The sequence below is a fragment of the Notolepis coatsorum genome (assembly GCF_963971535.1).
Source record: "Notolepis coatsorum genome assembly, chromosome: 6".
Lineage (NCBI taxonomy): Eukaryota > Metazoa > Chordata > Actinopteri > Aulopiformes > Paralepididae > Notolepis > Notolepis coatsorum.
In genome coordinates, this window is record NC_140170.1 from 114,971,824 (window position 1) to 114,996,591 (window position 24,768).

A 24,768-nucleotide genomic window follows, 5' to 3' on the forward strand; every position below is an offset into this window, starting at 1 on the left:
CTGTTTAAAATTGGAATACACAGTAGAATATACAGTAGATCTGATTCACTCCAGTGTTTGCAAATCTTAACACATCTTGCCACTCGGTGCTATAGACACAACCCACATTAGAGAAGTGTGGTTGAGAAGAGGCAAATGTTTTTACTAGGACCATACAGAATTGTCCAGTCCCCCAAAAGATAATTCAGAGTAGTTATTTGGAGAGATTATTCTTAGTTTATTTATATTTCCCTAAGCTCTGACATCATCCTGTGTTTTGCATTGTTTCTACAGAATGAGGGGTTGTCTCAACACTGAGACCATGTTATATATGTACATAGTTTAACACTACATTATATTGATATATTATTAAAGAGATTTGCACTACATTCATACCTCATTTGCAATTGCACCTTACCTCAAAGTTTTGTACCTAATTTTCTGCATTGTACCTCACTGTTTACTAATTTTTAACACTAAATTTTTTTATTGTATATTGTATCTTTACTTACTTTTTTTTTTTTTTTTTTACTTACTTACTTTTTTTACTGTATGAAGCACTCTCAGAGGCTCATACAGAACCAAGCATTTCACCGTAAAGTACGTGTATTTTATTGTGATATTTAATAAACAAACTTGAAACTTGAGTGCTGTTTTTGCAGTTCAGCTGCGGTATGAAATACTTTTAACCTTTTAATAATATTCAGGTAATTATATTATTATGTAAGCATTTTTCTTAGAATTGATTCCCATCTTTTCCAGACAAGTGTCATTCTGAAAATACATATAGGCCATATATAACAGAGGTTGTTGCTACTGTGTGTGTCCTGGTCAACCATGGGGTTGTGTTGAAGATGCTGCTGCCTCTGCAATAGAGTCAGCCTGGCTGTCTTAATAACGGTCTAGCGTCACATTGTTATCAGTGAGTTCTGTTGAGCATAAATTAACTGTGAACCTTGACCTGTCCAGGCTGTATTCTGGCAAGCCAGGTCACGAGTCATGCCAATAAGATCAGATATGTTCCTTTATTAATCCCCTTGGGGAAATGCAGCTGTCATAGCAGCATGGGGGAAGGGAGGTACAGGTGTGTGTGGTTGGCGGGTGGGGGTGGGTTGGTTGTGGTGTACGCACGCAGTGTTTTCCACAGATCCTATGGTTGTTTGTGGTGGTTGCAGGTTCGGGATGGTGAGATCAGAATTGAGCAGTGAACACAATACATCTATTTCTGGTGGCCCTTCCTGATATTGCGGTGGTCCACAGCACATCTAAATCTGTATGGGAAATACTGATGTGTGTGTCCGTGCCTCTTTTTTTTTTTTGATCAAATCTTTTTTTATTTTCAATTTTCAAACACGAAACAACACAACTCACAACACAATAATAACAATAATACATAAAAGACATCCAAGAACATAAACTAACACAATGATTAGACAATAAAGTTGTCACAAAGTAAAAGGATAATAAAATAAAATATATACTATAAAAAAGTGCTTACCGAGCCCCCTCCACCTCCAGGCCCGGCAACCGCAAGCCACAATCCCGGAGGACCCACAGCCCGCCCCCCCCGCGAGCCAAAGCACCACGCCTCTTTAGTGCCTCAACCAGCAGAGACCCCGAACCGCGGCCCCCCCCAGCCAGAGCCCACGATCACCAGACCCAGATCAGAAGGGGGTCAGAAAATATACATAGGATCAACATTGAATGAAAAATAATAAATAAAACAAAAATACAAAAAACACCATAACCACCAACACGCATGAATATTCGCTCGTTCTTCCCCCCCCCCCCCCTCTCGCCCCAGGACCCCAACGTGAGACATCCACATAATACCCCATTCAGTACTCAATTTCCAGAGTCATATGCGTTCTTTTAGTTTTTCCACCACAGCCAACCAGACCGCGATATTGGCTTCATTAACACCTGTGCAGTGGAAATCTCCAAATAAATAACATCAAGATAGGTGAGAATCCATACCTTCGGACATAGCTTATCTGGTTGTATCCAGCGTGAGGCAATCAGCTTTTTGGCAGCCGTCAGACCAGCCAAAATGAGTCTCTTTACATGTACAGAGGCCGGCAATTGAGAAACATCATTTAACAATAAAACAGAAGGCAAGGCCGGTATGGTTAGAGAGAAAATCTCTGATAACTGAGTGGTAACATTTACCCAGAAGATCTCAACCGGAGGGCACTCCCAGTACATATGCATATATGTTCCAATGGCACCGTCTGGACACAAGGTACATCGAGAGTCAGGCCTGAGACCCATTAGGTGACCAAATTGAGATTTATTTTTCTCTTGTCCATTTATTTTGTTTGCTTTCTAATTTAAAATACAGTTTGAAACCGTCTGTACACAGTAGGCTATGTGTGCTAGCAGAGCTAGTCTCCAGTCGCGAGTCACGGTGCACATGTGTGGTGGTTTGTCCACCAAAAAAGCGCCAAAAGATATAAAAGAAACTAGCAGAGCCAGAACTATTCAACTCCCCTGGAGCCACAGCCAGCAGAGAAGCTGGTTTACTTTTGCTTTCAAACCAGCAAACAAAATGACCAAATATGATCGATGGGAATAATGTTTGTCTACCATTATGCGTTGATTGTACTTTTCTGAGCTGTAGGCTAGTTGTCTATATCTGGGTTTTCCCACTCTTGATTCATACATACACCGACTTATCATGTTCCATAACCAATTTGACACATCACAACTACGGTTTCTGACGTGTGTCAACATCTCTAGGATATTTGTTTTTCCATAATAACTTTGGCAGGTTTTTTTTCTGAGAATGACGTGAGGATTGTTTATCATGTTCCCATGATTTCACATAATTGCTATGTTGTCCACATGCATTTATTCCCTGCATTGTCACACTATTGTTAACACAAGTGAGCGATTTTAATGCAAAGTGGTAATTGCTGCATGTGAATGCATGAATGGGCCAGATCTGCCTTCCAGAGAGCCATTCATACGCCTGGCTGCCAACGTTCAGTGCTGCTCTGTGATTGTAAATGGGGGTGTTCCAGTGTCAAAAATAGGGTCAACATGTGTTGTCTAACTATTTTTTTATCCTAAAACAACATTTAAATCCTAATCATTTAGGTTAAAGTCATGAGAAGAAGAGGAGAGGAGACTGTTGGATTTATGGTGCAAGAGTAATTTAATTTTAATATCGACGCTCAGTGGCATAGGCTACTTGTGTTAATGAAGTCCTACGTGAGCGCACCTGGTGCTGGGGTGGTGACTTTTCTTTTGCGCAGCCTATACATTATTGATTTTTTTATGCAACTCATGCGTATGTTGGTCTCTGTAAAGTTCTGGAGTCAAACTCTAATGCAACAAAGTAATATTTAAATAGTTTTCTTGAACCTTGGTTAGGTCTTGTACAGGTATATGTTTTCTTGAACCTTGGTTAGGTCTTGTACAGGTATATGCCTTGTCTACTGCAGCCACCTCCTGGGCTCCAACAATGAACCAAGCACGCCCCCCTTGGGGACCAAAAAACACTGTCAACTGGGGCGCCCTCATGGCGCACAGCATAGTGCCTTGCACACCTATGCGGCCGTCCCGGGTTCGCCTCCCGCTCCCGGCGATATTTGTCGCATGTCTTCCCCACATCTCCTCCCGTTCGCTCTCTCCTCTGTCGGTCCTGCGTGACCAGTAAAGCTGTAAAAATGCTAAAAATTATTTAAAATTAAAATAAAAAGTCAACTCACAACTGTATGACAACATGAAATGCCACATGCATTATGAGCCATAAACATTACAGTGTCTCTAGTTGTAAAACCAAGAAAGCATTTTATCATGCTTTTGACAATAGGTTCTTTGAAATGATAACGCTAATATCCTAATGCATCTAATTAATTGGGCAAGGAGGTAGCTACAAATTTAAGTGGGAATTTGTGGTTCCAGCCCAACCCTCGTTGCCATTCCACTCTCCTTGTGCCCTCTTTTTTAACATCTGATCCTTTTCCCCAACTGCATACCTTTTAACACGATAAACACAACTTGGTTCAGACTTGCATAAAATGACTTGTGTGCATCTGTTCCCTGAGGTCCCAGTATTGACTACACAGTAGCAGTTTTGTCTCCTCACGCTACCGTCTCGCCCACAGACCTTGTCGCTGGGTGTCCTCTTAGGCTCTTACCCACTACAATGTTGCATGTGCCGGTTATGCCACGGTGGAAACATTAAGGCTGGGGGAGGTCTGCACTCTACTAAGTGCATTCTTCTAGTTCTATAATACTGTCATCGGTTCTGAAACAGAAAATGGACCCTATTCTAAGAATATTCCTCTGGGCGCTCTCTTAAAATATTTGCTTGGCCTACTGGAAAGATGACTGAAATCATTCCTCCTTGAAAGTAATGATGCACTGTGACAACGTTACAATGTATCCACTATTGAAGGAAATGTGCATTGATCAACCATGACCCTCTCGCAACAGCTGATCTAGCTAGCTAACATTAGCAGGCAACTTTCACTGCTGTGATTTGATTTATGAATATAAAACTATTCCATTGGACAAATATTTTAGTCTTGCAAGATTGAGCTAGATTACAATCTTGTTTATTACATGCATGTATTAGATGTATTTGGAACATATAATTGCATTGGTCAGTAACTAACTGTAAGCTAAAGTTACTACTAGAATGGCCTGGCTTATGCTTTGGCAATTGATGGAAATTACCCTTTTTTTGGCAGAAAATAGTTTTGCAGAACACTTAAATCAAAGGGGTCGATTACACACACACACTAGTTAGCTAACATTATACCCCAACTCGAAACACAAAACGACCTCCCTAGAATAATGTTGTAACTACTACTACATATTCTGTTGTACCAAATGACGTGCTGGTTCTACGTGGTCCGTATACAATGCTAGCCAAATTGCATACTTATAGCCACTGGTTCTACATGGTCTGCAAACTCTGCATACAATGCTAGCCAAATTACATGTTTACAGTATAGCCAGATAATTGCGGCTTGATCTACACGGTCTGCATATAAACTGTTGACTCACAGACATCAATCAGTCCGACACCTTCCCTCCTGTAGGCCGACCCTGGCAGGGCCAGCGAAAAATACAAATAATGGGTTAATCAAAATGGCCATGAACAAACGTATGGATGCTCAAGTACTTTAGTTCCAAATAGAGTAATTTTCCCCACCCAAGTGGTAGCTATTCGATTGAATAGGCTCTTTTTATAATAACTTCTACTAATGGTTCATGAATTACACAGTAAAATAAAGAGAACTGCAATCAGTATTCACAAGTAATGTTGGGCTAGAGGTGTGTAGCGCCACTGCAGGCACAAAGGTCATTCTTCCATTATATGGCTGTGGTGTGTTTTGTTGTTTGTGTGTGATTAGTGTGGGAGAGGAATGCCCTTAGGAAAACAGCCACCTGCTGTCTCTATACTCCCATTAGGTCTCCAAGCATATTCTAGTACACATGTTGACTATGTCGTCTGATTTGTTCCATTGTTTGTAAGACCGGCTGGTCTCCGTGGGGTACTGTACGTCCCGGCTAGTTTTTCTCTCATATAAATTCACTTGAGTGAATTTCCCTTTGTCCTGGCAGTTTCCTGCATTTCCTGAACTTCACTTCCGCTTGCTCGGCTACAAAGCAGAGCAGTACTATTAAAGGAGCTCCCGTCTATACGGAGCTACTGAGCAGTTTTGATCCCATAGCTAGACTGGCTGACGCGCCGTTCTACTCCTGGTCTCATACCAAAACAGTCCTTTGTGCCAATGATACGTGCAGGCAGCTTTACTGGGAAAATGGTGTTTATTTTCCCTCACCGTCAAACAGAATGTCTTCATAAACTGATAAAATAATAATGAACACAATAACTAATTAGATACAAACATTTCGACCTGAGACCTGCGTTGTGCGTGCGATCAAAAACCATTGCCCTTTTCTGGGTCAAAACTCCTCCTCATACAGGTGTACCTGACGCTTAAATAAAAGAAGCGCCACCCCCTGGTCACATAAATCCACTGCACATTAAATCCATTTTGGCGGTTACACAAGGCAGGCAGACATAACGATTCAAAAAATAAATAAACAAATAAGAGCCAAAACATGTTATGGATTAAGTGCATCTACACTTCATGAACCAAACACAGTTGTCACTGGCCTTACAATGGTGCTACTTTTAGTCTTCAATTTTACAGAACGCACCAGACCTTGTTCGTCTGGAAAGACCTCCAGAACCCTGCCAAGTGGCCAGGACCCACAAAGAGTCTATGATGACCACAATATCTCCAGCTGCCAAACTCCTTTTCCTCTTGTCCCAGAGAAAGCACAGAAAATCACTGTCTTCCTCAGCGACCTTCACCTGGTGGAACATGGCTTGAATGTCACCCATGAATGCCACCGGTTCCTCTCTGAAGCGAGTTAGCACTCCTGGCTCCTCCTCCTTTCCTGGTTCTTCGACTTCCTGTTCCTCCTCCTTTCCTGTTTCCTCTTCCTTCATCTACCCCTGTGTTGGTAGTAAAAGCTGGTAGGTCAGGAAGGATTCTGTCTGCTGGAAGATCCGCCATCTTTTGCTCCACTGCACGATCACTGTAGTGTTTGCAAAAGCTGCATTCAGCGATGATCTTCTCAGCTGCATGGGCGTTGGTGATCCAACATTTCTTCCTCACTTTGGACATTGTGTGAGTCCTTCCACCATGTCTCCGATTCTGGTGTACATGCTCGAGAATGAGCATTGAAACATGCTGGTCCTTGGAGAGAATGAGTGGCGGTTTAGCTTCCTCTGGTGTTGATCCTCTGCTCAATCTTCCTACAACTCTCAAGAGGCTATCTTCAAACGCTGTATCCAGCCTAGTCACTCCCACATTGTTGGGCAGACAGACCTCCTTGTTAAAAGGTAATTTCAAGCAGTACCTCTCCTCCTGAAGCACTGCTGAACTTTCAAATTTTTCCAGATGGCTTAGGTCTTCTCTGGACACTTCCTTCTCCTTCACAGCTACTTCTTTGAAGTCGTGTTTGTCCTGATTGGCCAGCATTTCTTCCCGTCTGCACACCGAGATCCTGTTCACTGTAGCAGAGGGAAACTCTGACTCCACAACACCACTGTTTCCATTCAGTGGACCATTAACGACCCATCCCAGCACTGTCCTTATAGCATACGGGCCATTCCCGTGACTGTTGATGACCTCCCAAGGTTCCAATATCTTGGGAGTGTTGGTTCCAATCAACAGGTCGACATTTTCCTTTAGGCGTGGGATGTGTACGTTGGACAAATATGACCATTTCGACAGTTCTTCAGGTGTCACCATGTTCTCAGCCGTGACTGGCATTTTCTTCTGTGTGAGAACTTCCGGAAGAACATGAAAGTCATTGCCGTCCAAATCAGCTACCTCCAACCCAGTCAAGGAGTAAGCTGGAACAACTGTCTCTTGCCCCATGGTGCTCAGCAGGAAGGTGGTTCTTCTGCCTGTGATATTCAGCCTCTGCATTAGATGTTCGGAGCAGAATGTGGCTGAGCTACCAGGGTCTAAGAAGGCGTATGTTTGTACTATGTTTCCGTTTGCTGCTTTCACATTCACAGGGAGAATGGCTAATACACACCGGTCCTTACCGGCCCCTGTATGTCCACATGTTTGCAGTGAAGTTGGTTGATTATTGGATGGTTCTTTTAACTGTTCTGGAGAAGATGGTTGCCTTTTGATGTGAAGCAGGGTGGGGTGAGTTTGACCACATACTTTGCATATCAAGCGCCTTTCGCAATCTCTGCTCATGTGACCAACACATAAGCATGCAAAGCAAACTCCCTTTTCCCTCAGAAAGTACATTTTCTCCTTGTGCCTCTTCTCCTGCAGTTGTTTGCACTCCTCCAACGAGTGACTGCGAGCACAGCAAAGGCATCCAGCTCTCCTAGCATTCACTGTACCTGGTGTTGGTGATGTCAGCTCCTTGGCTCTCTCAGATATTACTGTGGTGGCGACAATGTTTCTTTTCACTCTGTTGGGATATGATTCAAACCTGGTGAGAGATGTTGTGCCAACCACACCATAATTTGGATCCTGTATGTCACCAAACAGAGGGTCAGAAAGAATGCTAACATGTCTCTCCACAAACGTGGTCATATCCTCGAAGTGAGCTCTTTCCTGGGTGTGTTCCATGATGCCATGAGCCGTACTCCTCCATTGCTCCCTCATCTTGAATGGCAATTTTGATATTATGGCCCTCATGTTGACAGGCATGTCCAACTCCTGCATGTACTGAAGCTCCTCCATTGCATTGCAGCAGCCACGCAAGAATAAGGAGTAGGCTTGAAGTGCCTTGACATCCTCCGATTTTATTGTTTGCCATGCCAAGGCCTTTTGCATGTAGGCATTTCCTATTTTGTACTGATTTCCAAAGTGTTCTTTAAGAAGACCCTTTGCCACTGCGTAACCACGCTCAGGAGCCATATGCTGGCAGCTACGCACCAATTCTTGCTGATAGTAGTAAGAAAAAAAAGAAAAAAAAAAACAGCCGAATGAAGCACTAATAGAGCAGTATCCTTGACCAATAGAAATGGCTGCATTTTATACTCAACTGCAACAACAAGACTTAACAATAGAAATCTTGATATATGAACTGACATTACTGAATGTTTGTAAATGTTTACAATTACAAAAGAAATAACGAGTGGCGTTAACACGTTATTAATGATAACTTTAAACTAGGGATGCTCCGATATTGATATCGGATATCGGCCCCTATATGACTAAAATAGCTACAGTAGATCAGGTATCGGAGACCATTTTTATATTTTTTTTAATATTTTATTTTATATATATTTTTTTTTAATTAAATTTTAATAATAAATAACAATTCAGTAAATCAGTCAATTGTATATCTATGTGTTAATTTGTTACATTTAGTTTCACTAAGTTAGGAAAGTAATGTTTTAAAGGAAAACTCGGAAATTAGCTTATTTGCCATCTACCCTGGAGTTAGACAAGAAGATACATAACTTTTTCTTCTCGGTGCATGCAGTAGGAGTAGGAAGACGTTTAAAAAAATAAATAAAAAAATAAACAAATGATCAGCTGACCGACAATAAATCAAAATGACACCATTCACCATCGTAGCCTATAATAACAGCATTTATTATGCCACATCAATGTGGAACGCCCTACCCAAAGCTGTAAAGGAATGTGAATCCCTACCCACATTCAAAACCGCTCTTAAAGAGCACCTACGGGAGGCTGCAATTCGAAACTGGCCACCGTAAATGCCCAAAACCCCCACCACCTCCTAATAGACAGTCTCCTCCCCACCGCATGTATATATTCCCTCCCCGCCGTATGTATATTTCTCTCCCACCCACCCACCCCCTCCTAATGTACAGTCCCCTCCCCATCATATGTATATACTCTGTCAGGATCTAGGGGTAACAGTACTGTATATTTGAATACCGTTTATGTCACAAATGTATCAGTACTAAATACCTATATGTCCCTATGCCATAAATGTCATGTATGTGTTGTATGTCATAAATGTCTATATGAATTGAAAATGGGGGACCCTGATGTAAAAAAGACAAACGTCTTTCTCAGGTCTGCATCCCCTTAACAATTGTGTGTATTGAGCCGTACTGTATTGTACCCATTCTGCAATCTGTTAAATAAAGTTTTCATTCATTCATTCATTCATTCATTCATTACATTGGCCTATCAACCGGCTTTAATAAACAAACAGAAACAGTAGCATGTGCATCTTTTTGATCAATTAGGCTATGAAAATTAGGCTGCATATAAATATAAAAAGGAATTAGTGCTTCAATAAAAAGAAAAGCATTTTATAAAAAAATACATTGAATATTCGATTGTAAAAAAAATGAAATCGATCTTAATAACAGAATGACTATTCGAATATTCTGTCCCATCCCTAGTGTTCTGTGGGGGCGGTGTTCTGTGAGGGGGGTGTTCTGTGAGGGGGGTGTTCTGTGACAGGGGTGTTCTGTGAGAGGGGTGTTCTGTAGAGCTGTCCCCAAATAGGTCATAAGGTGAACCCTGAAAAGTGTCTGGAAAATGATTTCCGTTCCTACGCCTGGGAACTATATTCTGAATGCAGTCCTCGATCGAAGTTTTTTCAGAGGACCTTCACTTGTAAGCTCAGACCTTACATCCACATCTTGAGCTGCAGAACATGTTGTGGCCCGTTTATCAGCTGTATCCAAGTGCTTTTTGTCGATACAACCGGCAGGATTGTAGATGGAGAACTTTTTATTCCTAAATCTACACAAATAGATCTTTCACCCAGAGTGAAAATGTTGTGGTTCCCCAAGGTGGGAACGGGATGAAACGATAACGGGGTTCACCTTATGGCCTAAAAGCCTGTTTTTGTGATTCGAACTTCGCCAGTTTTTTTTTAACGGACGTTCGAACCATCGTTTTTAATCATGCAAAAAATTTGCTCCTAAATAATTTTTCTGGTTCAGTACTGTTGACTTTAGGCACATTTACGCATATAACGTAGGGTTACGTAGCGCATATGTGCATATTTCTGCGGTTATTAACACTATCAGTGCCACTGGTTAAGATGGTAAAACATGGTTGAATGCCAGCACCCACTTCAATGATAGCGTTGTGAACGCATAATCTATGTCTTAAATTATGGCTATGTGTCTAATCTGCCCGTCGCTTATCAATGACTTGTTTGCATTCAACATCGAAACGTATTGTTTTTGTAATCGGTTCATTTCCGTTTTATAGCATTTTGAAAAGCCCTCGTTTTCTTGAAAGTTTCGGGAAAATATAAAGATTCCGTCATAAATGGCATTTACTGGAATATTCTGGAATACACAAAAAACTGTCATTTTTCGGCCTATTTATGAATCGTTTTCAAATAAACGCTAGATTATCGATAGTATGTGTACTTATGCACGCTAGAGAAGCGATCTGAAAAATCTATTCTCATTTCCTGATCAGCGCGCGCACACACACACACACACACATGGGGCAAACGCTGATATATAGGTGAAAACAGATCCGATTACCCCAAGACTGGTAAAATAGATTCCTTACCTTAGATCAGATGTTCTCCAAAAAGATTATTCCAATTCCTGATTGCCATTCCAAATATCGATCGCGTTTATTGATTCAGCGCTGGGTACTGTAAATATGTATTCCGCATTGTTTTCCGGCTCTGCAATCACTTCGGTCTCTTCAGATGGCTCGCCGGAAAAGTACAATGAGGAAACTGGACCCCCCCACCAGTCTAATCCAATGGGGTGCAGTTACACAGGGAGAGACGATAGGGGGCTGTATTTTCCCAATGGAGCTCAGAGAGGGTTTGGAGCACTAGTGTGAGGCTCGATTGATGAAATATGAATAAAAATCGCTAATAAAAAAAAAAGACAAACAAACGCTATATAGTTGCTGGCATTCAACGGGCGGCATGAACTAACAACAAAGCGTCCGTGGCACTCAAAGTGTTAAGAGTAGTAGTACCTACTTATAGGCCATGAGCCAGGGCCCCAAATTTGGGCCACGGCTACCATCTTGGGGGACTAACTTTCATAGTGATTTTTGGGAAGGTATACACCCCTGCTGCTAGAAAATATGTGATAGCAATGCAGCAGTTGCCTCCAAATGTGTGCTATCATATCTTTTATAACACTACCAAGCATATTTTTCAGGCCTCCTGTCCGAAATTACATGCCCCAAATTAATCATGATAGCTCCTGAACCATAAGGCCTATATGCATGTGTCTGGTCTCCTTTGATAGGTAACAAGCTAGGACATATGAATCCAGTGTAAGTAAACCCACATATATTACCATTCCAGAGTAAATGGAGATACAATGAAGGAAAACATCATATTTTTACCCTCGCCTGGTACATAATCTTAATTTAAAAGGCAATATGACCATTATTACCAATATCGCATGGACAATAATGCAACTGAATGTGTCCTCCTACTCCTTGACTACAAATGTAACTCTGGATCTGATGAAAATACACAAAAAATACAACATCTATGATACAATTTATAAAGATATCCCATTTGATCCATGGACATGACTTTTAAGGGCTGTCTAGATCTATAATTATTATTATTATTATCTGACTCCACCCACCCATATGAACAAACATTTTATTGGATGTCTATAAGCCAACCACTGTTCCACATCATCTAAAGTGGACTGCATTAGAGCCACACCCCTCTTTCAGCAAGCATGGCCGATCGTGATGCTAGGAGAAAGCGCAAGGAACATTTTAATCAAGTAATCATGTTTACATTTTTAGCACAAACCACCTTCTACTTCCTTATGCAGTAAAAACATTGACGGGTAATACTGAGCTCATCCAAACACTGAACAAGCTTGGGCATGGGGTCTATTCATGCATTAAAGCATTCCGTCTCCAGACGGATTTCCGTCAATTTGGTTGGGGAGATCCGTCCATTTGATTCGCAGTCTGACGGAAGTATTTGCATGATTTGTAGATGCATACAGATTGAAACAAAATTGAGCCAATCAGAGGCGCCAAATATGGAAAAGGGCTTTTTTTTCCTATCGCGCCAAGCAGTCATCATCACTCAGCGACTCGAGCGACGGGTCGCCTTTTTTGCAGCCTCACGCGTCAACTGCTTGTTTACCAACGTCACAGCCACCACGCTGCTTGCACTCGCTGCTATATACCGATTAGCTACCGTTAGCTTAATAGCGTCTGTTAAATGGAAGGAGTAAGCCGGCCACTAAAAAGAGAACCCACCGCGGGGTTCTCAGATGAAAAGGAGCAGCGGGACCACCTAACAAAAAGTTTCGAGAGGAGAGGACGTTTGAAGAGACTGGCTAGGCAGCGCTACTGGGGGCTGTAGTGGTGAGTTAACTTGTTCCGTGTGCCGCAACGATGTCAAAAAGAAAAACAGAAACAACACGTTTGTCATTGTCGTGTTACTTCACAGTACAATATGTGAGTCCCCTGCTGTGGTTGTGAGTATACGTTTATTAGCTTAACTCCGTAGCAACATCACACAGGTGTATCTGTAGACAGATATCGTATATGTCACAAATGTAACAGTACTATATACCTGTAGTATGTCCCTATGCCATAAATGTCATGATGTCAATGTCATGCATGTCATAAATGTCACTGAATTGAAAATGGGGGACCCTGATGATGTAAACAAGACAAACGTCTTTCTCTGGTCTGCATCCCCTTAACAATTGTGTGTATTGAGCCATACTGTATTGTACCCATTCTGCAATCGGTTAAATATTGATTGATTGTTATTATGGATTGCAGAATGGGTACAATACAGTACAGCTCAATACACACAATTGTCAAGGGGTTGCAGACCAGAGAAAGACTTTCCTCTTTACATCAGGGTCCCCCATTTTCAATTCATCATAACATATATGACATACATGACATACAGATAGATAATACTGCTACATCTATACATTTATGACGTACCAGATTTACACAGTATTGTTTGTGATACAATAAGAGTCTAAAAAAGAGAGCATATACATTTGACGAAGAAACTGTACATTGGAGGAGGTTGGGTGGAGGGGGGGGGGACTGTACATTGGAGGTGGTTGGGGAGGGAAGGGTTGGGTAGGCGGGGTGGGGGGGTAACTGTACATTGGATTATCGACGAAACCGAAACAAGTAGGCTCCCTTAAAACGCCAACGCTATTAAAAAGAAATACAGTGGAGGTTAAAATAAGAATATGACTTGGCCTGAAAAAAAATTCAGTCAGGAGATTTTTTTTTGCTTTAATCCCTGGGTCTATTACTCCCAACTTGAAGAGAAGGACACTGCTCTGTGTATCCAAAAGCTAGCAACAGCCTCAACTCAAAGAGTTGTACTTCCAGCATCAATCTTGCATGGGACAATATTGATAGACTTGAGGAAACTCTCACTGGAAAGGGCACATCACATAGAGTCAATGGTATAGTTGTACAGGCCAATGTCTATGGACCACAACTACCAAGAGCTGAGCTTCCACACATTGAGAAACTGAAGCAGAGATTGGTCACCATTGAGGACCAAGAACTGGGAGTATATGTAGCAGGTGCGCGTGTGGGCCCACAGCCTCTCCCAACCAGGGAACACTGTGTCCAGGAAACCAAGGAAGCTGCTCTTCTTGCCTGCAAGAAGAACCTGGTGTGGGCACTTGCAAGGCAAACAGATACAGAGAATCAGACAATCCCAAGCTGGACTGGTTTTAATATCAGCACCAGGGACCAAGAACCAATCTCACAAGATATAGTTGGTTATCTGCCAACCATCAATTCACCAGCCACACAGTTGACCAGTGTTTGAAATCCTGAATCAATCAGAGATAATCAGAAAGGAACTGCATCTAGAATCAATTGTGGTAGTCATGGATCAAGCACTATATGCGAAAGCCACTGAAATTGCCTGGAAGCACAAAGATCGCTTCTCCAACATTCTTCTCAGAATGGGGACATTCCATACCATACTGTATGTCCTTGATGGTAAACACTATAACCGTGCTGTCAGGGTCCACATGTACATCTATGAAGCACTGATGAGACTTGCATGGGCAGAGTTCAGAGTTCACACTGTGGGTTGAGGACAGCATTCCAGAGAAGAGTGGGATGATCAAATCATTCTTGGACAATGTGACAGACATGGCCAGTGACTTGAACCAACAGACGGCGAACAATCTGCTGCAAAGTCCACTCTTAGCTGAGCTGATAACCCTGTGGACAGACTTTCTGGAACACCTCCGTCACAACAATGGAGAGCTTTCTGCATTCTGGATGTCATACATTGACATGGTAGATAACGTAATACTTGGCCTTCTGCGTGCCTCTCGTGAGGGGGACTGGGAGTTGCACCTCCATGCTATAATAAGCATGATCCCATGGTGCTTTGCTTATGATAAGATAAATTATGCCAGGTACCTGTCCCCTTACTTCTCTCAGATGAAAAACCGCCCAGAGAAGCATCCTGCTGTGTATGAGGCCTTCAAGACAGGCCAATTCTTGTTGCAGCTGTCAAGTAACAACCCCTTTGGACGGATCCCTGTGGACCAGGCTACTGAAGTCACAGTTAACAAAGACACACAGACTCCTGGAGGCACAACATGGTTCAGCCTGAATGCTGGAGCTGTCAAGCGTCACTACATAACAGCTGAGCACCGCAGTGCATTCCTGGGACAGTTAAGGGAGATGGTGCAAGGTAACAAATCAGAGGTTTGTCATACAGAGCTACAGCGGCCAAGAATCCAGAAAGATGAGCAGCAGTGGTTAGCCTCATACAGGAATGGGTCAACCCATTTGCAAAGAAGCAGGACCTCATTAGCATCTCTACAGCAAAGACAACCGCCAAGGAGATTGCCTCCGACCTGATGAATGAATGAATGAATGAATGAAAACTTTATTTAACAGATTGCAGAATGGGTACAATACAGTACGGCTCAATACATACAATTGTTAAGGGGATGCAGACCTGAGAAAGACGTTTGTCTTGTTTCCATCAGGGTCCCCCATTTTCAATTCATATATGAATGCATATGAGATTGGTGAGCAATACAATCTTCAAGGATGAGAGACTGGAGAAAGACCCACCAGCAAAGAAATTCCATGACCCAATGAAAACCAACAGGCTAAACACATTCAGTGATATGTGTAAGAAGAGAGAAGTGAAATCAAGTGGGAGGGCAATCATCTTAAAAGCAAACCGGTCTTTGTTTGGACACATCAAAGTGATGGCACAAGGGCGCAGTCTATATGGAAGATATCCTTTCTCATCCCCTTGGGCGATTTTCCTGGGCCCTGTCCACAGTCCACACCAGGCGGATTGCTGAGAAAGACAAATAAAGCTACTTTGGCCACAACCTTACAGAAAAATTTAGCAGTAGCAGAGCAACTCCCAGGGAACTCTGCTACAGTGGTTGATGGAATGAACTTGGTCCAAAGAGTGAAAGGTGATCAAGTTACTTTCAGAGATGCTGCCACAACAGTTCTGGGTATGGCTCTGAGGGAAGGCAGTCAGAGTAGCAGAATAGATGTTGTGTTTGACACATACAAGGAGAACTCTATCAAGAACAGTGAATGATCTCTACGGGGTGAAGAGACTGGTCATGAGTTGCAAGGTATCACAGGCACACAGATGGTGAGGCAGTGGAGGAGCTTCCTGACCAAAGTCAGTAACAAAACTAGTCTCATTAGCTGTATAGTCAAGTCAAGTCAAGTCAGTTTTATTTGTATAGCACATTTCCAGGCAGCGGCAGCTGACACCAAAGTGCTTCACAAGCAGGTTGATAAAAACAAATTAGTGTGAGGCAAGGTATAAGATTAAAAGAAAGAAATAAAAAAAAAAAGTCGATGAATGGAGGAAGGCAGAGTACAGAGCAAAGCTACAAGACAAGATTCTGTATGAAACTGTGAATGACGAATGTTACAGAATCTCATCTCAGGACAGTGAGGAGGTGTCAGCTCTTCAATGCCAACAAGAAGCATATGGCCGCCTACTTCTCCATGCTGCCCATGCCACAAAGAGAGGGATACAGATGCTCAGAAGACACAGATGTCTTTATCATGTCTTTAGCGTTCTGTGACGAGATTGAGGCCCCATTGTTCCAGATGTGTGTCAGTAAATCCTGTGCAAGGCTTGTGGACACCAGGAAGGTTGCTGCCACTGTTGGCGTAGAGGTGTGTAGGGCTCTCATCGGGTTGCATGCATATATACTGTAAGTGCTTTTGCAGGCAAAGGGAAGACAAGTGCCCTACTTCTGACCAGCAATAGGCAAAATCAGGACACATTCTCAGAGTTGGGTCAGGAATGGGATCTCTCCCCAGAGCTGAGGGACAAACTAGAGGCATTTACATGTCTCCTGTATGCCCCAAAAGCATCAACCACCAAGGTCAATCAGCTCAGATATCACATTTTCTATGCCAAAAAAGGTGAACTTGAAAGTCATCAACTCCCACCATGCAAGGACTGCTTAACAAAACATGCACAGAAAGCCAACTACCAGGCTGGTATATGGAGAAGATGTTTGGAGAAGGACCCACAAGTGCCAAGCCCTGTTGGCAGAGGCTGGAAGATGGAGAGAGAAGAGGAAGCTGAACAGTTGGTGGTGGACTGGATGGAAGGCCAGCCAGCACCCGATGCCGTCCTGGATCTACTGGCCTGTAACTGTCCAAAGAAATGTTCACTCCCAAGATGTATGTGTTGCAAATGGCCTCAGGTGCACTGACATGTGTAGACTGGCAGACTGTGAGAACCAGGCATCCACCTCAGATAGTGTGGAAAGTTCTGATGAAGATGTGGAAGACATGGAAGACTTGGAAAATTATTATGATGACTAGGTTATTAACAGTAAACCAATTGTAGAGCGCCACCAACAGTGCCACGGATAGAGACTGAGAACTGTCTGTACTTTCCAAAATAAACAAATATTTTTCTGAAAACATTATATATTATATCATTGTATAGGTCTAACTGGGCTGAAAACATTGATAGGTGACATGGCATGACACTCTGTGGCCCTATACGAATGTTGAATATGCATATTGATCAATATTCATTGTTTTTTATTACTATTTCAATGTTTTGGGGAGATTTATGTTTTTGTAGCATGGCAGTATTGAAAGAAATAGTGTTTTGGGGTAAAATTACCAGCAAACAGTCAACATGTAAACGGTAACCATGGCCAAAACATTTACATCATCTGAGTATACCTTTTTAAACGGTATCATAAATGTTGTATTTTTAGTGTATTTTCATCACATCCAGAGTTAGATTTGTAGTCAAGGAGTAGGAGAACACATTCAGTTGCATTATTATCCATGGGTTATTGGTTATAATGGTCATATTGCCTTTTAAATTAAGATTATGTACCAGGCGAGGGTAAAAATATGATGTTTTCCTTCATTGTATCTCCATTTACTCTGGAATGGTAATACATGTGGGTTTACTTACACTGGATTCATATGTCCTAGCTTGTTACCTATCAAAGGAGACCAGAAACATGCCTATAGGCCTTATGGTTCAGGAGCTATCATGATTCATTTGGGGCATGTAATTTCGGACAGGAGGTCTGAAAGATATGCTTGGTAGTGTTATAAAAGCTGTGATAGCACACATTTGGAGGCAACTGCTCCATTGCTATCACATATTTTCTAGCAGTAGGGGTGTATACCTTCCCAAAAATCACTATGAAAGTTAGTCCCCCAAGATGGTAACGACCAACCCTACTGGCTCACGGCCTATTACTGGTCACGGGAGGCTTCAATAACGTTTACATGGTAATCCATTTTGTGAATCCATTTGTTGAAACAACATCTTTGTTGGCTGACGGCTCCTGCTATCTTAACGTTAGCCAGCTAAATGTGCATAGCTTAAATAATTAACGTGCATAACATACCTGTCTAACATTAAGTAACTTGTGCTCCGCTGGGAAAGTTCAGCATCACTGCATACACTTGGTTTAATCCAAACGTCCATTCGGAAACATTGTATTATGAAATAAGACTGGTGAGTGTGAGTCACTCGACTCTCTTTTTTGCATGATTGATTAATTTCCTGATAATGTATGACGGTGACCCCTCCTCATCGACTAGACTGTGTTGTGTCTGTGTTCGCACGTCACTTTCCAATTATTGTAAACACAACATAGTACTGTGATATTCGAATATATATCACATTCTGATATATATCTTTCTTGGAAATATAAATAAAAATAAATAAAAAAACAAAACTTTTTAAAATAAATAAAAAGGCGGAGGTTCGAACCCATTCATTAACATTCGAATGCCAACGTAATGAACGAAGGTCCAAACGTTAGAACTCAGCCCTAGTGTTCTGTCAGAGGGGTGTTCTGTGAGGAGGTGGTCTCAAAAGATATTCCCAATACTCCAAAGCCTTAACCTGTTCCACCCCACGGCCACGGTACCGACCCCTTTTTGACATTATTATCATATATTAATATTTTTATGAGTGATGCAATAAATTAACGTTTTTAAAATCAAACGTTTTCAAGTATTATTATCACTACTATGTCACAAATACATGTAGAATGTAAAACGTTAGGTTGGCAATAGTTTAGCAATAGGTTAAAAGTGAGTTTATATCATTTTAAGTTTTTATTTTTCACTCGCGTTTTTGAAGCGGAAATGGAAATGTTGAACCATGGGAATTGTAGTTTTTTTGCGGCCATTTTGAAGAGCGCCTCGCCAGCTATCTGCCAGCGTCGGAATTTCTCAAAACTACACTTCCTGTGGTCCGCTATGGTCGTTCAAAGTTCGGTGTTCTGAATGAATCATATCAATAATTGTTATGATTCGTGATAATAAGCTACAAAAGGTAACGTTTTTGACAAATATTGAAACGCAGTCAGTTTCTCCACACTATTGTAATCATGTAGGAATAATTAGATCTGAAATTAGTTACAAAATGATTACACTGTGGGAGAAATAAAAAAGTACAGTCGATTACATTAAATATCTGTATATGTTATTATGCATGCCTGGTGATACTATATCCAAATTGAACTCGGCCATTTGAAAGATACTATATGTATATATATTAGTGCTGTTAAACGATTAAAATATTTAACTCGATTAATCGCATGATTGTCCATAGTTAACTCGCGATTAATCGCAAATTAATCGCATTTTTATTTTTTAATTTTTTTTTACCTTAAACAGATCTTTTTCAAGTTCCAAGTTTTAATACTCTTATCAACATGCGAGTCAACAAATGCTTGCTTTATGCAGCCATTTAACACAAAAGGATGACCCTCATGCATTGCAAATTTGCATCAAATTCAAAACAGAGTGATGCACAAAATAACTTAAAAGAAAATAATAATTTAAAACAATGAATAAAGTGTGGAAAATAATAGGGGAAAGAAAACGTTAGGAACTTGTTACATTCACCCACACAAGGGCTGATTAATCACACACCCCCCTCTCTCCCTCACACACACACTCTCCCAGCTCTCTTTCTCTTTTGCCCCTTCCTCATCTCTCTCACCCCCCTCTCTCTCTATATCACACACACACACACACACACACACACACACACACACACACACACACACACACACACACACACACACACACACTTCAGAAACAAACATAGTATCAATGAGAGCATCAATAATACACCTGAGTGAAGTCTAGTAAAAAATTTTTTTTTTTTTTTTTTTTTTTTTTTTAGTTAATCTTGAGTTAAAAAAATTAGTGGCATTAATAGAATCGGGAGTTAACGCGATATTAACGCGATATATTTGACAGCCTTAATATATATATAAATGTGCGAATTGGCTATAATAAGGTAATGTATAAGCATATATTCTATATTCTATAATAATATTTCAAATTGCATTGGTCCGGATGGGAGAATTCAGTACTGTATATACAAAACCTTCAATTTTATCATCTTCCCTTTATTAATTTCCTTAGATCTTTTGTACACATGATCTAAAGAGGGTACTGAATTAGCTCAGTGGCAGTTTTTTAAGTTTGGTCATTATTATCATGGTTTTATTCACTGTCAAAGATGAAAAGAAAAATCATAATTCATATTTTCCTTTATTTCATCAGAATTTAAGCAAGCCTAGTAATAGACACAATATTTCTGACACTGAGAATACATTCATTGAGGTCCATAGATGTTCCTAGATACCAAGAATATGCAAATAGCCCTTGTAGAAGTGGAGCAATATTCCATTTACCTAGGTATACATTTTATGCAGATTTCACCTGGGGTGGAACAGGTTAAAGGGGAACTATCTTATAAATGGCCTTTTTCAGTGTTTAGCATTGTTTCCTAGCTATATGGACTTATATTAATAGGATCTATGTCTCTAATTCTCATATTGGCTTTTCTTCCAATTCTCCTCTCACAATATTCACCCTCACTGAACTGAGTCATCTGAAAATGTGCATATCTGTGATGTCAGAGATTTCTCAGCTGCATAATAATGTGGCAGTTGATGTGGCAGTTGGCACCAGGCCACACAGTGGTTGGAGCCCAGCCTCAAAACGACTTAAGATCTTGAGGTAGAAAAATGCTGTTTGAGTACTTGATTAGAAATACAAAACAATGAATAAAAAAAAAAAACAATTACAGAGGTGTTCCATAGACTCACAGGAATTGTGTAAAAGTGCCCAAATAGTGAAAGAAATAGTAAAATAGGTTAGCAATATTTTGTCAGACTAAATCTAAGCTTGTTTATTGTTTATGTTTATTTAAGCTAATGTTGTCGAGCACAAACCTAGCAGTCATCAACTAGCTAAGTTAACTAGCTAATATAGCTAACATTAGTGAACGTATGTTAACTAGCTAATATAGCTAACATTAGTGAACTTGGGTTAACTAGCTAATAAACTGGCGACGCGCTCTCGAAGCTCCACGACGAAGTAAATAGAATCCAAGCAGCGAACGTTAACGCCGCCATTGTAGTAGTGGGTGATTTCAATAGCGCCAATTTGAGAAAGGTTTTGCCTGACTTCTATCAGCAATGTGACTTGTAACACCAGAGGCGGTAACATTTTAGACCACTGTTACACGCAATTCAAGGGTGGATACAAGGCTCATTCTGCTAGTGGCTTCGGGAAGTCTGATCATGCGGCCATCTTTCTTTCACCAAAATATAAACAAAGAATCAAGAGCACTCCTGTAGTCTCGCGAGAGGTGCAGAAATGGGATGTGGCGTCAGAGGAGACGCTCCAAGCTGCGCTTGAATGTACAGACTGGAGCGTGTTCCGCGACACAGATAACATTAATGTCTACACGGAGACAGTGCTGGACTTTGGAGGGTCTGCTGCTGATGGAGACTCAGTGTTCAGGGTAACAGAGCATGAGGTGAGGCGGACCTTTAAAAAAGTGAATATCAGGAAGGCAGCAGGACCGGACGGCATCCCCGGCCGCGTCCTAAAAGTCTGTGCCGACCAACTGGCCCCGGTATTCACTGACATATTTAACCTGTCCTTAGAACAGGCTGTCATCCCCACCTGCCTGAAGAAGTCCACTATTATCCCTGTACCCAAAAAATCCAAGCCTGCTTGCCTCAACGACTACCGCCCTGTAGCTCTCACCTCCATAGCCATGAAGTGCTTTGAGAAGCTAGTAAAGGGCTACATCTGCTCCTCCCTCCCCATCAACATGGACCCCCTGCAATTTGCATACCGCCCCAACAGGTCCACGGAGGACGCCATAGCCCATGTGCTGCACACAGCAGCATCACACCTGGACAAGAGGAAGGGGAACTATGTGAGAATGCTATTCATCGACTACAGCTCGGCATTCAATACCATAGTCCCCTCCAAACTCATAGCCAAGCTCAGGGACCTGGGCTTGAACTATGACCTCTGCCAGTGAGTCTTGGACTTCCTGACGGGCAGACCCCAGGTGGTGAGAGCAGGCAACTGCACCTCCTCATCCATCACCCTCAACATAGGGGCCCCCCAGGGCTGTGTTCTGAGTCCCCTCCTCTACTCCCTGTACACACACGACTGTGTGGCTCAGCGGAGTAGCAACACAATCATCAAATTTGCTGACGACACAGTGGTGGTGGGCCTGATCTCTGCAAACGACGAGAGGGCCTACCTGGAAGAGGTCAAGGTCCTGGCGGGATGGTGCCAGGAAAACAGCCTCTCCCTGAACGTCAGCAAAACAAAGGAGATGATTGTGGACTTCAGGAGGTCGGGGGTCAAGGACTACAGCCCCCTCAGCATCGACGGGGCACCGGTTGAGAGAGTGAACAGCTTTAAGTACCTCGGAGCCTACATATCCGAGGACTTGACATGGACCACACACATTGACAGTGTTGTGAAGAAGGCACGACAACGCCTCTACTTCCTCAGGCGCCTAAGGAAGTTCCAAGTCAGTCAGAAGATCCTTAAGAACTTCTACTCATGTACAATAGAGAGCATCCTGACTGGCAACATCACCTCCTGGTTTGGGAATAGCACTGCACAAGACCGAAGCAGACTACAAAGAGTGACACGTTCAGCCGAACGCACAATTGGAGGGGGGCTCCCCACCCTCCAGAACATTTACAACAAGCGGTGCAGGGGCAAGGCTAAGAGAACCATTAAGGACTCCAGTCACCCGAACAACTGCCTCTTTGAACTGCTGCGGTCAGGCAAGCGATACCGGAGTCTCAAGGCGAGCACAGAAAGACTCAGAAGAAGCTTCTATCCCCAGGCCATCAGGCTGCTCAACGAACAATCAACACTACACAACAACCATCAAACGCACATAGCACACACATCCACACGCACACACTCACTTTAAACAAACACACTGTAGCACCCACTCCCCACACTTTATAGCACACACTCACTTTAAACAAACACACTGTAGCACCCACTCCCCACACTTTATATTTATTGATAAAGGATTGCACTACAACTCGTACACCTTACTGTAAATTGTACCTAAATTGTACCTCATCCCATTTCTGCTTTGCACTATATAGTATTGTATATTAGTACACTGCATAGTATTGTATATTATATGGTAACTCAGTTACGTCTATTCTGCATCGAACATTGTACATATGTCTATACTGAACACTGTGACCTCATTTTCTACTTCTAATTTACATGCTATACTATGTTATTTGATACTTATCTTGTCTAGCACAGTCTCTGGAGCGTAACAGTAAGAAGCATTTTGTATGAAAGTATTCTGTACTTCTGTATGACAACTATTAAAGAAACTTGAAACTTGAGAAACTTGAATATAGGTAACATTAGTGAACTTAAAGTCCCAATTAGACGGCTAGCAGAATGCTATTTGATTCCACATAATGTATGTGTTTTCTGTAAAAACAGGAAGCTAGGCAGGCATTTGTCATGGATATTGATTGATTTATAGTAGTCAATACTAGTGCTGAATGTGTATTACGGTCGACCCATTAGCTAGCATTTCATTGGAGGTGGAATTCAGTAATTATGTGTCATTTGTTTTTTTAGATGCAAAATAATTATATTGGCATTATATCGGCCATCGGCTGCCCTGCTCTCAAATATCAGCATTGCCATTGAGAAACCAGTCGACTCAACCGCAGATTTTCATGATGACGCAAAGCCAACAGTTTCAGATAAGTTACAACAACCATTTATTCTGGAAACATTTGTTCATGCTGTTGTGTATGTTTTTTGTATCTTTGCTGTTGTGTGTGTGTGTGTGTGTGTGTGTCTACTAGGAGGGTTTTAAAAAGGCCTTGGTGCTGGTGGGGGAGGAGTTTGTGGACCGGCTGGACTTCTATCTCAGCTCCTGGCTGCCGGCCCGTGTGGTGGTGGAGGGGGCCATCCAGATGAGGAACCAGGTACGATCTGACACACACACACACACACGCACACACACACACACACACACACACACACACACACACACACACACACACACACACACACACTGACAATCAACGGGTGTATTAGACCCATAGCTATAATATAAGATATATTTTAAGCACTCGCAAGTGAACAAAGCGCCCCATTGACTTACAGCACTGGCGTTCTATACAGAAGGTAAACGCGACCCCTGGCCGTGAATGTGTTAACAGCTGGGTATCGAGATATTTTTCTAGTATCGGTGTATCGTGCAACACTAGTAAATACATTTATTTTGACATTCTGACAGAACTTTCTAAATAAGAGTTAATTTATCTGACTGCTTGTATTAATTGATGAAAAAGTAATATACTGTATATAATATAATACAGTAATATAGATTATAAAATTGAGGATGTAATATAGTATTGAGATGCATCGTAAAATCTCCCCCAAGTGACACTGGCACAATGACTGACACAAAATACTGCACTGGTCTTTACTGGAA

General features: G+C 41.8%; 1 protein-coding gene across 1 annotated transcript in view; it reads left to right on the forward strand.

Annotated features, from left to right (window-relative positions):
* myg1 (myg1 exonuclease) overlaps positions 1–24,768 on the forward strand; it is a 68,208-nt gene that overhangs the window by 28,138 nt on the left and 15,302 nt on the right. The window contains exon 5 of the mRNA XM_084317801.1: positions 24,134–24,256. Within this exon, the coding sequence (XP_084173927.1) occupies positions 24,134–24,256 (123 nt within the window). The remainder of the gene's footprint in view (positions 1–24,133; positions 24,257–24,768) is intronic.